Source organism: Pleurotus ostreatus (assembly GCF_014466165.1).
Source record: "Pleurotus ostreatus strain PC9 chromosome Unknown scaffold_7, whole genome shotgun sequence".
Classification (NCBI taxonomy): Eukaryota; Fungi; Basidiomycota; class Agaricomycetes; order Agaricales; family Pleurotaceae; genus Pleurotus; species Pleurotus ostreatus.
Window position 1 is genome coordinate 1,692,277 of NW_023503162.1, and position 13,081 is coordinate 1,705,357.

General features: G+C 51.2%; 4 protein-coding genes across 4 annotated transcripts; 1 reads left to right on the top strand and 3 right to left on the bottom strand.

Annotated features, from left to right (window-relative positions):
- Nucleotides 1-242: 242 nt before the first annotated feature.
- On the bottom strand, nt 243-2,499 carry PC9H_009800 (uncharacterized protein; the record flags this gene model as incomplete). Its single annotated transcript, XM_036779298.1, has 2 exons — nt 243-1,014; nt 1,076-2,499. 2 exons carry the CDS (start codon nt 2,497-2,499, stop codon nt 243-245), a joined length of 2,196 nt encoding a protein of 731 aa, XP_036628687.1.
- A 2,085-nt stretch (nt 2,500-4,584) lies between these two features.
- Nucleotides 4,585-6,211, top strand: PC9H_009801 (uncharacterized protein; the record flags this gene model as incomplete). Its single annotated transcript, XM_036779299.1, has 5 exons — nt 4,585-4,844; nt 4,897-4,980; nt 5,041-5,490; nt 5,545-5,628; nt 5,686-6,211. 5 exons carry the CDS (start codon nt 4,585-4,587, stop codon nt 6,209-6,211), a joined length of 1,404 nt encoding a protein of 467 aa, XP_036628688.1.
- Nucleotides 6,212-8,652: 2,441 nt separating this feature from the next.
- Nucleotides 8,653-10,444, bottom strand: PC9H_009802 (uncharacterized protein; the record flags this gene model as incomplete). The annotated part of the gene is made up of 8 exons (XM_036779300.1): nt 8,653-8,801; nt 8,858-9,326; nt 9,377-9,560; nt 9,616-9,672; nt 9,728-9,786; nt 9,845-10,101; nt 10,153-10,268; nt 10,317-10,444. The coding sequence occupies 8 exons, from the start codon at nt 10,442-10,444 to the stop codon at nt 8,653-8,655; spliced, it is 1,419 nt and encodes a 472-aa protein (XP_036628689.1).
- Nucleotides 10,445-11,226: 782 nt separating this feature from the next.
- PC9H_009803 (uncharacterized protein) lies at nt 11,227-12,921 on the bottom strand (the record flags this gene model as incomplete). Its single annotated transcript, XM_036779301.1, has 5 exons — nt 11,227-11,746; nt 11,805-11,888; nt 11,947-12,438; nt 12,500-12,571; nt 12,650-12,921. 5 exons carry the CDS (start codon nt 12,919-12,921, stop codon nt 11,227-11,229), a joined length of 1,440 nt encoding a protein of 479 aa, XP_036628690.1.
- Between the last annotated feature and the right edge of the window lie 160 nt (nt 12,922-13,081).

The following is a 13,081-nucleotide window of genomic DNA, read 5'->3' on the forward strand; positions in this document are numbered from 1 at the left end:
GGCGCTTGTCAGTGCTCAAGCTCACAGGTGTAAAGGGGTAACAAAACATCGAGGCTTGGGTGATAATATTCTACACCACGTAAGTAACCGAAATAAAAGTATATACTACATTTTGAACACCCTGGCCGCATACATGTTATGGTGATAATTTGAATACACCAGCCGAAATACAATTATGTAGAATATAATACCCCAGATATGAAGTCGTGAAGGTCGTAAAATGAATCATACCGGACGGAAGATTAAACTGCTCGTCCTAGGATTGTAGGTTGTAGAAGTTCCTCGTCCTTGGGTGGAACCTCGGGAGCACCATCGTCCCCGCTTGCCGACGGGATCTGGGGATTGATGTCGGGGAGGGAAGTCTCCGACCCTACGAAAGGCTGGCATGCCCTAGCCACGGATTCCACGACTGCTTGTGTTCCATTTTGAAGCACCTCGACGTGGCCGGTGGAACATTTCTCCTGTTCGGTATCGGCAGATAGTTCTCCGTCCATGCACTCCAATTTAGCGTCCCCGTTAGCTTCTGCCTCCGGCTGCACATCTGCTACTTCGACGGCAGATCGCGGGTCGTCAGGAAGATCCTTATCCTTGAACGGTTCTAGCGCTTCCGCAACGACAACGGCGTCGTGCAATTCTTCTCGCCTAATATCAACAACCGGAGATTCTATCGTGCTTTGGTACACAGCTCCACCACACGGTGCAGCATCGGGGAATGCAACGGCCGCATTGATGGATTCGACGGGACGAGGAGGAAGCGAACGTCTGTTGATCGAATGCGAGAAGGACGATGACATCGACGGCCTGGAGACTGTAGCGGTCGAAGGGCGAACATCCATGCTCGCGCGAGCCATAGCAATCTCCTTGGGGCTCCCAAGACACGAGGTGGGTGCTACGTCCAATTCAGGGACATAAGTCTCCTGGGCGGGAACGCTAACTCCCAACGTCTCTAGGATGTTGATGACTGGGACGTGTCCTCGGGTGGATTGCATCCGGTGGGCGTACGTACATGTATTTCTGTTATAAGAGGACGTGTTGGTCAGAGATTGGTTCGAGTCGGAATTGGCATATACCTTACCCTGGACCCAAGACGAATTCACCTCCCAATCGATTAGTGTCCCCTCCCTTCTCCCAGAGAGGTAGCCCAACCTTCAGCGCCCTGAACACGACAGCCGCGAACCCTCCCACAGCACCCCTCTTTGCGTACTCTGTTGGCTCACCCCTCCTTCTCTCCCTCTTCGTCCCCTTCTCAACGACGCCCATCCGCAACGCATCGTACACCTTCGAGCTCGGATCCGAGAATACCTCGAATGAATTCGAAATATTCAGCATCTGCTTATACTTCGCAATCATACTCGGGGCGCCATTTCCGATGATCACCAATCGCATACCAGATATCGCGAGAAGATCTGGGTCGACCGAGCGATTCAGCTGAGAGATGTAGTCCTGGCAATTAGGACACCAGAAATGACGGATGAATATGACTATAGTTCGCTGTGCAGCGAAGATCGAGGAGAAGGGGACGCGGACGCCGCTTTGGGCAACAACGCTGAGTGCGCCGGCGCGTTCGAGCTGAGCTGAAGAGGGTAGAGCCCACTCGGCGGCGTTGCCATGTCTCTCCGTCGTAGAAACAGGGGAATCAGAAGCAAGCGGCACAGAGTATCCGGACGTCGATGAAGAGGGTGGGTCGTAGGAAGTCGAAGACTCCGAGGGGGAAGATACGTGGACATAAGATGAAGACGCGGAAGGGGGCACAATAACGTTCACGAGGGGTGAGAACGAAGTTCTGCGCTTGTTCTCGCGAACAGAAGGCGGGTTAGGTTTATTATAGAAGAAATCAGCCTCAGAGCTTGCTGAAGATTCGGCCGTCCGCGGTCGCCGTTTGGAGGAGAACAGAAGCGTAGAATTCGCTTTAAGTTGACGCTTGGTCGGGGACGGAGGTTGGTTCAGCGGCGAAAGGCTTGGGACTTTAGTTAGTCTGGTGGGAACAGTGTCTGCCGTCTGCGGTCTATCTGTTTGCCTCCGTGGGGCTATGAATTGCGAGATACGACCGCGATAGTGTACAGGGAGATACTCGAGTTCGCTTTCGGTACCGCTGCTGTCGTCTTGAACGAGACTAGGGGGCTGAGGCGTCGCAGGGAGGATATCTGGCTCGAGGATGAAGGACTGTTGGTGCCAGAAATCATATGGTGAAGAAGACGCCGTGTGAAACGCAGTGACCGATTGTGAACGTGTACGGTAATGACCTTCGCGTGCTGGCGTCGCGTTCAATGGCCTGGCACCGAAATGCTCTGCTGTCGAGTATATACCGAGCACTGGTGGATGGAAGCTGTCCTGGCTGTTGCACTGCAACGGCGTCCCAGAGCTTTTACTTCTAAGCACTGAGAGGGGTGCGAAGGGATCACATGGATCTGGAGCAGGATACCGTTCATTCAAGTCAATTGACGGGGCTGGTTTTCGTTTGATGCGAGGTTGACGAGGTGTAGAGAGGGCTGAGGACATGATGGGGGTGGGGGTCCAAGGGGACAGCTGGCTCACCAGGCTGGTTCCAGTACTTGAGTATGTTTCGAGACACGACCCTTCACGCGGGGGGTTTATCAAGCACGTACCATGCGTTCTCCAGTCTGTCCTTATGAATGTGGCATACGAAGCAAAGTTTGGCTGGTGCACGTGTGCATCGTGGTTGCCAGTTGCGTCCTAGTGATTTTGAGTAAACCAAAGCTAGAGTCAGTGCTAGTGCCTGGTAGTTCGACCGCCGTTACGGAAGATCCACGTAGAGCGAGGAGCCGATCCATCGATGTCGCCCGCTGAGGACTGAAGCGAGTTGTAGGTAGCAGATAGCCAGAAGCTTCGATAGTAGAGTTGGTCTGAACGGGAGCATTGTTTATCAGGATGGTAGCATGCGGTCAAGGATGAAATGAGAAGTGTGATTTCCAGAGGTTGCGTGACTGACATTGTCAATGACATGAAGAACTCAGTCACGGGCGCTTCTTCTAGCTCTAAGGCAACGGAACATTAACAGACCGTTTCAACACCATCCCTCGTTGTCACGACCGCGCAAGAACTTTGCAAGATAGCTTGCATTGGCGGTAGCTTGGCGCACCGATGTCCAGCAGTTATGTCGACATTTATTAGGGATGCATATCAAAGGTTGGCGAATCAAGCTGAAAACTGGGATACGGCTGGTGGGGACTTGGCAGTGGGACCCAGGCAAAGGGAATATTGTGGTGTCGACTTGCAGTTAATAGCATGCTGGTTGTCAACAAGTTGCCTCGAACGAAATGACGGCAACGAGGAGGGAAGAATAGTTCCAAACGAGGCGGAAGAACGCAGCCTGCATCGATACGCACTACTCATCTTGTATTATTACTCTGAGGGACGAAGGAACTGTACGTGGTGCCCACCTTGGTTCGGCGACCCAACGCCTCTTGCTCCGACTGCCATTCCACTCTAGAAATCCTACCATCTGAGTGATTTAATTGATACAAACCACTGCAGTGACTTAGCACCCGAAGCGACAGGCTGCGACTTACCAAACACCAATCTCATTAATACGGGCATATAGGCGTGTCAGACATGGTGGAAAGGCTGGGCACCCCACTACACAATAGATATCGCGTACGTGTGAGGAATAGATTGTGAAGAACCATAGTATTGAACTGGCTTGAGAGATAGACGTTGGTGACACAGAGAGAGGGTGGTGAAGGACGGATCCAATCGACGGGCGCTTACCTATATTCTATAACTTCAAGTTCTTGTTCGCTGTTCGCTGATGCTGGCAAACACTTCTCACAGCGGCCACCATCTTCAAGCATCGCCAGGCTATTCTCCAATAAGGATACTCTTACCGCCCAGGTGGTGACTTGCGCGGCATGGCCATGCGAATGCCTTGAGCGTGGGGTATGTGGCATTTTTGCTCCGACACCGCCATGAATCGTTGACGGAGATTTGTTAAGGAACTGCGAACGTACAATGGATATACCTTTGCCAATGCAGCGCTCAATTGATGTTGCCAGCTAGGCACTCTGAGCGGCGACGCCGTGAGCGACATGCCCGACTGGGCGGCTCAGTTTCGACAAGGCCTCATCGGAAACTTTGTCGCCTCTGCATATACATTGTATTGTGAGGCCATGTTGTTTGACCGTATCACCGCACAGGACCAATGAATACCGGCAGTTAAGCTTTGGATGGGACAGTTCCAGCACAACGTAAGCGTTCAATGCAGTGCAATTGTTTGATCCCACTGATCTGCCTTCGATTACTTCAGGACCGCCTTCAAGTGTACCCGCGCTCACTGCTGAACGGTTCCGACTCCATTCACGGTCTCCAGCGGTGCCAAGGCTTGCGCTCACAAGATCTAACACCGGATTGGCCGGATGATATCCCCATTCCGCCTCAGAACTTCCTTATGCGTATTTTGTTGGACATTGCCTTCTCAACGTTGCTTCTTGGCAGTAGGGTGGCTTGAACCTATTGAAACGTCTTGGATCTCGGGCAACTACCTCTTATAAATGTCAGTCTCCGAGGGAGCGTTTACTACACCGATCTCCTTTTCTCGTCTTTCCTTTTCTCCTTTCTCTCTCTACGATGTTGTCTGTGTCGGCTGTACTCTACCTGACATCCATACTCTCCGGGGTCACACTAGCCACACCCTCAGCAAACCGTCGAGACTCTCATGAAATATGTACGCCAAACTTTGAGGCGGACGCCCCTTACGACTGGAATAACTCGGAGGCCGTTGGACTGCTGAATGGTGTGGCCGTGGGCTCAGCGCTCATCAAGAGATCTCCCGCTGCATTCTTCAAGTTCACGAAGATTTCGTCGACACCGCCCTCATTCACAGTCCAGTAAGTGCCACCTCTGATTAAATTTACATCTCGTGCTTAATCGCTACCCCAGTGCCTTTGATAATCCGGAATTAGCTGTCGGACTCAGCAGCAACAAGTCCCTCACCCTGACCTCTAGTCATGGCGACGAGTATGCGTGAGTCCCTTCACGCGTGTTCAACTGATATATATCGTTGCTGACAAGTCGTCAACTCAGTGATACCAAGTTCCTCATCGAATGTACTTTTTGCGGCAGTGCGGTCCAGGACAACTGCTTCATGAAGCTCGCCGAATATCCGGACCACTGCGTTCAAGTGGGCAACGCGAAGGATGCCGCTGGAAACCCGACAAGAGGCGGTTCGGGAGATCCGTTGTTCGTGACCTCGCCTTGTAGGAAGGACGACAGCCAGCGGTTCAACTATTTCAAGAAAGACCTTCCTCCTTCCCCGCCACCTACGCTGGAGACTCCCTCCACACCACCTTCGGGGCAAGTCGTTTGCAACCCCAACTTCGAGTTCGAGGGCGTACGTGTGGCGAACAGCGCCGTCAACTGGGGTGCTCCTGCTTTCGTCGACAACACGGATCTTCTGGCGGAGAGCGACTTCAACAAGCGTCTGGAGATTCGTTTCGAGCAAACTGGACATCCCAACCCGTACTATATCGCTAAGTGAGCACATCGCACTATCGTTTCAAGGCATGCGGACTGATTGTAGGTTCATAGGTCGTTGAACGGAAGTAACCTTGTGGTCGCTACCCGCGCCGTTAACGATAACTTGTACTTCATCCCTGCCGACGAGCAGAACGAGTACGTTCCCTTCCGCGTTTCATCGCTAACTTCTCCTAACACAGTTGTTGTTGTTAGCCGCACGAAGTTCCTAATCGAATGTGTCTCCGGATGCCAGGGTGCTGGCCAGGTCCCTCCGGGAAGTCTTTCTGCAGATGGGTGCACGATCAAGTCCCAGTTCAACGGCAAGTGCGTCCAAATTGGCAGCGGCCCACAAGCAGGTTCCAACGGCGACCGCATCTTCCTCAACAACTGCGACGCGACCGACAGCCAGCGCTTCAACTTCATCACCTCACCCTTCAAGAGAACCGGTATCGATGTGAACTTCAACTCCGACGTCGCGCCTTCCAGCGATGTCAAGGTGCACCTCGCTGGCAACGAAGACGGCGGTGAACTCGATGTGGACTTGAAGGAACTGATCAGGAACAGTTATATTGCGCTTGGGTTGCTCGCGGGTGTCTTGGTCGGCATGATCGTATTCGGTGTGATGATGCTCGCACGAGGATGCATGAAAGGCCGCGACTCGAAGCCCCGATATACCGTTGTAGCCGGCAAGAACGACGTCGAGGCATTCACGGCGCCTTCTGGTCGCTACAGCGACTAAAAGCATTTCATGATACTGCTTTGTCGATTATTTCATGGACTTTCATACTGTGGGCTCTCTATTAAGTTGTAGCAGTCGTGATATTTATAAATACCATTGATGGACTTGTTGCATAGTAATCGTTTACATTCTTTCTTAGCTCGGGCCCCCGTTGTCGTTGTTGGATATCCATTATCGTTTGGATAGCAAGATATCAACGTTATATCAACTCTCATCGGGTTGCAAGCCCCAAGTGACGGGCGCCCAACTCCTATTCTCCCTGTTGCTCCTCCTCGTACCGCCCAAGTCAAGTCCTGGTCTGTGCTCGTTGCCCTTCCTTTAAGTACGACGGTCGGACATCCAGAATCCTTACCACTCTGGCCTTTTGGCTTAGATCAAGTGTAGTATCTGTTCTTAATAGTTTAACCACTATTATGGGGGCACCGCCCCCATTCATTGGTTATCTTATTTTTGCCGCCCCTAGTCTCTGTGCTCTGCTTGCAACACGGGGGCTGCGATGACCTTGCTACTGCACTATCGGCTTGTGTCGTCAGGGGATTCCTTTTTCCCTCTCTTTTTGCTGTTGCATGCACCTCGCCAGTTGGTTGAGTGGTTGGCTGCAGCAAATAGAACTGGTTGATTGGAATTTTGTATTCGGCCTCACCTTCCTGTTTTTGGCATCATCGACACTGAGTAGATGGGGCGCCGCATGACTTGTTGCGCAGGATCAAGGTGATGTCGCAGTGCTAACATATTCGATAATCTCACGTACAATCACCACTTAGTTGGCTTTCCGCCCACAACAGATTAGGCTGACGAGAACGGGCCGAGCGCGAGCGTCGAGGACTTCACGCGCAAGTACCAATGCAAGTTATCATTATTCTATATCAAGTTCTATATGATCATATACGCGCAATGTGCTGCAATGTGTTTATCAATACGGTCCCGGTTGTGGCGTCTGTCGGCGTCCCTGTAAGCTTGATGTTGATCTTCACGCTCACCGTGCCGTATTTGTTGCCAACGACGATGCATTGCCAGTGTGTGAGTGCTTGCTCTCTGGACCGCTGTTACGGTTGATCTCATCTTCGTGTTTCGTCTGTGTAGGGTGCTACCGGCGCACTGATGCTACCATCGGTTATAGAGTAGGAGCAACACAATGCAGACTAGAGTCTTTACGCTTTCAAGGAATTGTTCGGGACCCATCGCGTCGCGCCTACTGGTCGGGCTCACGGGGTTGTTCTTCCGGAAGCTTGAAAGCGACGACTTTCCAAGTTAGGCAATTAGTATTTGCAACTCATTCAATATTGACCTACAAAGGCACTCTTACGAAGCTATCCGGTGGCTTCAACACCCAAGCAGCGTGTTCATTGACTTTCGTGGCCACACTACGATGGCGACTCTATCAAATCTGGCCTTATTTGCGATTAAATGCAACATCTGATGCAAATCTCAGTCAACCTCTTCGCTATTGGACTCCACACTCACTATAGATTAGTCCTTGTCGCTATTCAGCGTGTCCTACTTGCATAACTCCGGTCGTCCTCAAGGCATGCCTCCACGCATGGCAATCATGAATCCTGCTAACCTGTCCCTCTCGCCTATCGGTACCGCACTGGACCCAAGATGACCTCTCGTGATTCTCCCTGGATGATCTTTTAGGATATCGGTGTGACTAGTACTGGCCATCCTGCTCAACGACGTTGCCACCTCGTCCAAGATCACGATATTCAACAACCGCTATGACCGATGCCGTGGGGGCCGCCTCCGAAGGAATATCCATCCATGATCTAAGCTCCTCGAGTAATGACTTTAGCCGAACGCCAGGCTTCGGGTAAAATTGCGAATGCTGCCCCGGTTCGAGTTCCTGACGGGAAATGGAATTGCCAAGACTGGTGACTCGACATCTTCCAGCAAGCCATCAAGCACGGGCCCTTGTCTGCGTCTGAAGTCAAGGCTGCAACTGACCGCGTTTGAACTGTTCAACCTATTGCCGCTGAACGATGCCTCGAGTTGTATTTTGTAGGAAGGATCTCACGCTTGTATCTGTATCACTGTCATATATTTATCTGAATGCATATCAATCAGATAATGCCCACGTCCTGAACCCAGCAGACACTCTTTTGGCTTAATTATTCTGATTTGAAGTCGTCAGGCATATTGTGTCCACTCTAACTATGCGATGGAAGTCTTGAATGATGTACAGTTTCAGACGGTATGGAGAATTGAAGGGGTATATGGAGGAAAGGTTCGGGCGGTTACGCTTGAATATGGGCTAGGCGGAGGCTGCCCTCGCTCTCCGCTTTGCACGACATCGGGGGCCAATCCATTGCACTATAAACACCAACGGCATCATAACCAAGCAAAGGCCACCGAACAAAACATATGTCCATCCTGGCGTGAGTGCTCTCAGGATGATATCAACTACGCCGACCAATGCAGCCCCGAGGGAGCACCTAACGAGATTATTCTGGAATAGGCAGCTGGTCAGGGAGGTACGGCGTCGGAGGGTATGAAGGACGTACGCAAGCGGTTATAGATGAGCTCTGGCCAGGGAGGAGGTCAATAAACAGAGTTTGCGTCGTGTTCATTATCATGATACCGATGAGGCCAACTAAGCGTGAAGTTTGTGAGCGAGTCAAGATGACAAGAAAGGAGCTCGTGGTTCACTTAGGAATTGCAGTATCAACGGTCCGGCGAGTGAAACTCTCCGCTGTAAACACCAGCCATAGCCGGTGACACAACCAGCGTACAAAATGAGTAAATATGGAACGGTGCGAAGTCGAGCACGTTCGATGGGGAAGTTCTCATCCTTGGTGACCTCCATGATTATATTCTTCTTCTTACTCTCCGCCGCCGCTTCGTGATCTGTTGCAATGCCTGGCTGTGGTTGTTTTTCGTCCTCGGATTGCTGGATCATCGCCTTCTTGATGAGTTCCCTTTTGATGGCTTGATACTCCCTATCGAGGATTCGCCCCGTTGCAATGGCGCCAACGGCACAACCGCCTCCGATGGAAAGAAAGCACAGACCAATACGAGTCTGGTCAAGAAATGGATAGATGTCCGTGAAGAGCGAAGAAAGCGACGCGGTCACAACGGTGAACACAGCATAGAGAATTCCGTTAAATAGCAGGAGGGTCTGAAGGTGTTTGTCAGTGAAAATCAGCTGACCGGAGGACACGAGCTGACCAGTACGTCGGGATAGGTAAGTATACGTAGGGGATTCTTGAATTTGAAGATTATCTTTGGGTCTTCGTCGCTAGTGGGTTGTCCCGCTCTTTGGGCCGCGAGGATAGGCACGAGTGGCTGGTATATTTTGGGAGGCCGTATGCTACCGTTTCCCACCATAGCTCTGAGAGTCTCTGGAAGGAATCTTCGAGCGTGTGGAAATGAGATCCCCGAGTTCGCCAACAAGATTATGGACCTACAGCAGCAGAAATACAAAACAGCCAGCAGAGGCGATACAGAGGAACCAAAATATGGCCCTTGAGGGGAAGTCAGTACGGTTCACTGTGAACACATATACAATCTGTTCCATACCGCCATCCAAGGCCGTCTGCTAGAGCACCGCCGATAACTGGACCTATAGAGGGGCCAACCTACACGTTCACCGTTGGTTGAGCGACGATCGCCCTTTACCAAGGCAACGATAATTACCAGAGGCCCCAAGCTGTATATCCCGAAGAAGCCGCCTCGTTCGGCTGGTATGGCTATATCACCTATAACCCCTGCGCCTGTAGTCGTGGTACTGGCGGAGCCTGCAGCTTGAAGGCAGCGCAGCAACATCAGAAGCCAGTACGCAGAGGTAGGCACCAAAGCCAGGCCGATGCACGATCCACAGAGCACCGTGAGACATGCTAGGAATACTGGACGCCTCCCGTAGCTATCCGCAATCGGTCCCCAAAACATGGGAGCTATGTACACGCAATTTAGATTTATAGATACCGCGTGCTCGTAGCGCTCACCAACACCCTGGAGGACCAAGTACATGGTCACTGTTAAATTGATCAGTTCAGTCGATTTGTGGAAGGCATTGACGATGACTGGTATTGCAGGCAGGTAAATGTTCGCTGTCAAAGGACTTCACTATATTTTAATCACGGGACAATATCATTGCTATTTCGCGCACCTAAACAAGCCAGCAAACGAGATGATGGCTACAAGGAACCATTTCTCGCGAAGAGAATATACGCTATACGGCGCGTGGTCTTCTGCTTGCGGGGCTGCCCTGTGGGTGTTTCCCCCGGACGTCGACATAGATGGGACGGGAAAAGAACGTGTCTCTGCTCATCCTATATAAAATTATTGAACCTGTAAGCACCAATGACTCAGCAAACCGCGAGGTTCGATGGGAACGAGTCAACGACAGCTAGCCATGAGAGGTTCTGGTTATAAATAACCTTTATGGGCGCTTGATTGGACGAGGTTTGATCCAAGTGGCTGTGCCAGTCCCCGGCTGGCGTACGTAGTTCGTCGGCATCCAAATTTAGATACGCTTCACTTCAAAATATGCAGATGTAGCACGCAGAGCAATACGTTAATTGTATCCAGCGTCTCTTCCCTTTCTCCATGGTCCCTCATCATCCTCTCTTCTAACTGTAACAGTATCCTCATGTTTAGCCGTTCTCCACTAGCCCTCATCTTGCCTTGATTCAACCTCGACGTACCTTTAAGCCACATACTGCTCTGTATATAGCCATATATGTACACGATTTAATGGCTACTATGCCCCTAGGTGCCCCTAGTATGAGCCCCTAGACAGCGAGTTGTAGGCACTCGTCCACATAGCTGCATAGCATGCCGGTAAACACGCCCATACCTCTCGCCGAGGATGGGAGGCGTGGATTCATTGAGTCATTTCGACGAAAACCCAATGTTTAGGCGTCTCGCTGAAGACAGCCTCCAGCGCTCCGACGACGAGAACAATAGACTCAGATCAGGACGTGCGAGCAGTGAGCACACAAGCATAGGAATTACACCAATTAAATAGGTCCAATTACAAGTGTTCAGCCAAAAGCAAAACATGAGGCCGGATCCTTTCAGTCGCTGTACCGTGGTGCAACGAAAATGTCCGTATCACCTTTCCTAGAAACTGCTGCATAGCGCGGTTTTGAGTCCCGACCCTTCCCACACCCTCGCGCCAGCGCCAGCGCCCCCAGGACAATCAATGCCAGTAGAACACCAGCGAGTAGACCAAGGGCGATATAACTATTCCTTATCAACTCTTTCAAGTCGAGGTCGAGGTCTCCACCTTCTCCGCTACCAGCAAGATGGACTTTCGCATCAGTGGGAGCGAGATCCGAGTCTGCTGTTGCGACCTTGCGGCCAGTAGTTTTGAATGGGGAAGTAATGAAGTTGAATCGCTGACTGTCAGAGCCATCGCAGTTATTCAGGAAGATTCGGTCGCCTTGTGTCCCTGCTGTTGGCCCAGATCCAACTTGAACGCATCTCCCGTTGAATTGTGACTTGACCACGCAGCCGTCGGCGACAAAGCCACCAGGAGCGACCTGACTCCCGCCCGTGCACCCAGAAGCGCATTCGATGAGGAACTTCTTGCGACTAGGAGTTGTTACTACGTTAGAAGCTAGAACATCGCATACATAGAATCAGAACTCACTCGTTCTCTTCATCGATGGGGAGGAAGTATAGATTGTCGTTGGTCGCACGAGACGCGATAGCGAGGTTAGTGCCATTCAGAGATCTGAAATCGATGATTAGCTCTCCTGTTTCCGAATATAATCAGGGGAAGCGGTGCTTACTTTGCTATATAGTAGGGGTTAGGGTGACCAGTTTGTTCGAAGCGAATCTCCAATCGCTTATTGAAGTCCCTTTCGGCGATGAGGTCGGTATTATCGACGAAAGCGGCAGCTCCCCAGTTGACAGCACTATTTGCTACCCTCACGCCTTCGAAGTCGAATGTGGGGTTGCAGATACTAGGAGTTGGCTTTGGGACTGAGGAAGGCTTGATTTGACTCGGTGCCGAGTGTCCATTGTCGTGCTCCCAAGGAGATTTGGTTGAAGACGGAGAGCTAGCAGTGGTGCTGGTGGGTGTAACGCGTTTGAAGAAGTTGAACCTTTGGCTGTCTTCTCGTTTACATGGAGTCACTACAGTCAACGCTTCGCCGGTACTCCCTCGTTGAGGTCCCTTTCCTATTTGCACGCATTGGTCGGGCTTATCCGCAAGTCTCATGAAACAGTTGTCCTCAACAAAGCTTCCACAATCACCACAATCTATGATGAAGCGCGTGTTTCTAAATGGTGCAGAGTTGGGTGATTAGGCGTCACTACGATAGAGGGGAGAAAATCACGTACGTCTGGTCTTTGGTCAGGTAAAGCGAGGAATTTGCCCGAAGACCGACGAAGAGCTTGGGATCTTCAAACGCGCTATGAGATGTTTGAATTGTCGTAACAGCATGTATGGGTAAGTAATGCTCAAGTCCGTAAGTGAATGAATCTACACACGTGATAGAAAACGAAGTCGGCGACGACGAAGCGACTTTATGGAACTTGAAAAGGCCACGCTCTCGCGCCTTTATCAAGCCGGAACCGTCCTTTATGCCACTGGAAAACCCTACAGGTTCTGAGTTGTTCCAATCGAACGGATCGTCGGAAGAGAATCCGGGCGTGCAGCTGGAACTTTGTCGCTGCTGAAGGGGCTTTCCAAGTACAACCATACCCGATAGGAGGTATAGCGATGTGAGGTAGAGAACAGTTCGATTCTTGACGGAGGCCATTCGTTGTGAAGGAAATTGAAAGGTGAAGGACGGGGGAAAGAAAATGGTGAATGTATAGGGTGAGTGTTGGCATATACCGCGTTATATAGGTCATGGGACGGGCGGTCGATCCTTGGCTTAACACCTGAGGCGGTTCGCGCTTCATGGGCCCAACGGTCAA